General features: G+C 66.5%; 1 protein-coding gene across 1 annotated transcript in view; it reads left to right on the top strand.

Annotated features, from left to right (window-relative positions):
• The window catches only part of RNF207 (ring finger protein 207), a 12,905-nt gene that overhangs the window by 1,835 nt on the left and 9,327 nt on the right, over nucleotides 1-1,743 (top strand). The window contains exons 4-9 of the mRNA XM_077763987.1: nucleotides 22-97; nucleotides 173-298; nucleotides 623-669; nucleotides 921-993; nucleotides 1,083-1,151; nucleotides 1,624-1,691. Coding sequence (XP_077620113.1) covers nucleotides 22-97; nucleotides 173-298; nucleotides 623-669; nucleotides 921-993; nucleotides 1,083-1,151; nucleotides 1,624-1,691 — 459 coding nt within the window. The remainder of the gene's footprint in view (nucleotides 1-21; nucleotides 98-172; nucleotides 299-622; nucleotides 670-920; nucleotides 994-1,082; nucleotides 1,152-1,623; nucleotides 1,692-1,743) is intronic.

Below are 1,743 nucleotides of genomic sequence, written 5' to 3'. Positions count from 1 at the left end.
GCGCGCACGCGGTCCCCGCAGGGAGAGCAGGGCGCACTGCGTGGACCTCGAGTCAGCCTACGTACAGGGCTGCGAGCGGCTGGAGCAGGCGGTGCTGGTGAGCGCGGGGGGTGCCCAGCGCGCCGGGCAGGGCCTGTGCCCTCCCTCCAGGCTGAGGCCGCCCTGTTCCCAGGCCGTGAAGGCCCTGCAGACGGCCACACGGGAGGCCATCGCGCTGCTACAGGCGATGGTGGAGGAGGTGCGGCGCAGCGCGGCGGAGGAGGAGGCCGCCATCCATGCCCTCTTCGGCAGCATGCAGGTGAGGGGCAGTGGGCACCGGNGAGTCTCTGGTGTAGTCCGGGAGAGCGGGTGGAGTTACTTAATCACCGTGGCCAGGAGAGTTCCAGCCCCAGGCTGGTGCCATCGGTGCGGGGTGGTGAGGGAACACTCTGCCCAGGAGCTGCTGACATTTAAGGTGAGGGCACCAGGGCTCCTGGGCAGCGGGGTGCAGGCAGGAAGAGCCAGGAGGTTGTAGGGACAGCCAGCCGCACCAGCTGAGGGGCTGGGGCCCAGGCCTGGGTGAGTGCTGAGCTGGGAGGTGGCGGGCTGAGCTGCCCAGTCAGAAGCAGGCTGTCCCTCCCAGGACAAACTGGCAGAGAGGAAAGCGCTGTTGCTGCAGGCCGTGCAGAGGTGAGTGGTGGTGGGGCCTCCACCCCCTGGCCCTTGGCCTCAATACACCTATCTCCCTGCCTGGACCTGGGCAGACCCTGCCCCACCCTGGGGAGCTAGACATGTGGGTGAGGAGGGCAGGGTGGTTCAGGGTGCCAGGGAGGGATGCACAAAGCTGGTGGGTGGGGAGATGGAACTTCCCCGTTCTGAGACCCCCCAGGTGGGGGGGACAGCACTCCCCTTGGAGATGAGGCTGCCTGCCCCTCCCCCAGCCAATATGAAGAGAAGGACAAGGCCTTCAAGGAGCAGCTCTCCCACCTGGCCACTCTCTTGCCCACCCTGCAGGTAAGGGGAGCTGGGGGTACAGGGCTGGGCACCCCAGCCCCAAGGCCTCCCTCCCCCCTGCCAGGTACAGAGCAGTGTCCTGCCCGCAGGTTCACCTGGTCATCTGCTCTTCCTTCCTCAGCCTGGCCAATAAGGCTGAGTTCCTGGACCTGGGCTATGTGAGTCTCCCTAGCTCATGAGGGGTCTCCCCCTCCCCATCAGAAGCCCACGCTGCACACCCAAGGCTGCACACCCAAGACTCCCACCTCAGGGCTTGGCAGCCTCCCACCCATAGGCTGGACCAGGGCCCTCTGGGCTTACCTTCCCCTCCTCCACACCATCATCTGCAAACCATTTAGGGGCCAGCTGAATCGATTTTAAAAGGACAGTGAAGCCTGGAAGGGAGTGGGAGCCCCGAATCCCCCCCCAAAAGTGTCGAGTGTCTCCTAAAGTCCCTCTACCTCCAACTTTCCTGTGGTTTGGGACCCGGGGTGGTGTGGGGGTTCCAGAACAGTCCCAGGAAGGGCTGGAGGCTCCAACACACACCGGCTGAGTGCCAAAGGCAGCCTTGCCCTGGCGGCGCGGGGCCCTCACTGTTGCACCCCACCAGCCCACCCTGCCGGGGGCCTGAGCACCCTCCTCCCACTGCAGGAGCTGATGGAGAGGCTGCAGGGCATCGTCACGCGGCCACAGCGCCTCCGGCCTGCGCAGAATAGCAAGGTGCGGTGGGGGGCGGGGAAGGGGCGGGCGGCGGGGGCGGGGAAGCAGCCT

This window comes from Crocuta crocuta, unplaced genomic scaffold, assembly GCF_008692635.1.
Source record: "Crocuta crocuta isolate KB4526 unplaced genomic scaffold, BGI_CrCroc_1.0 scaffold13, whole genome shotgun sequence".
NCBI lineage: Eukaryota > Metazoa > Chordata > Mammalia > Carnivora > Hyaenidae > Crocuta > Crocuta crocuta.
This window is presented reverse-complemented; position numbering and strand designations above follow the sequence as displayed.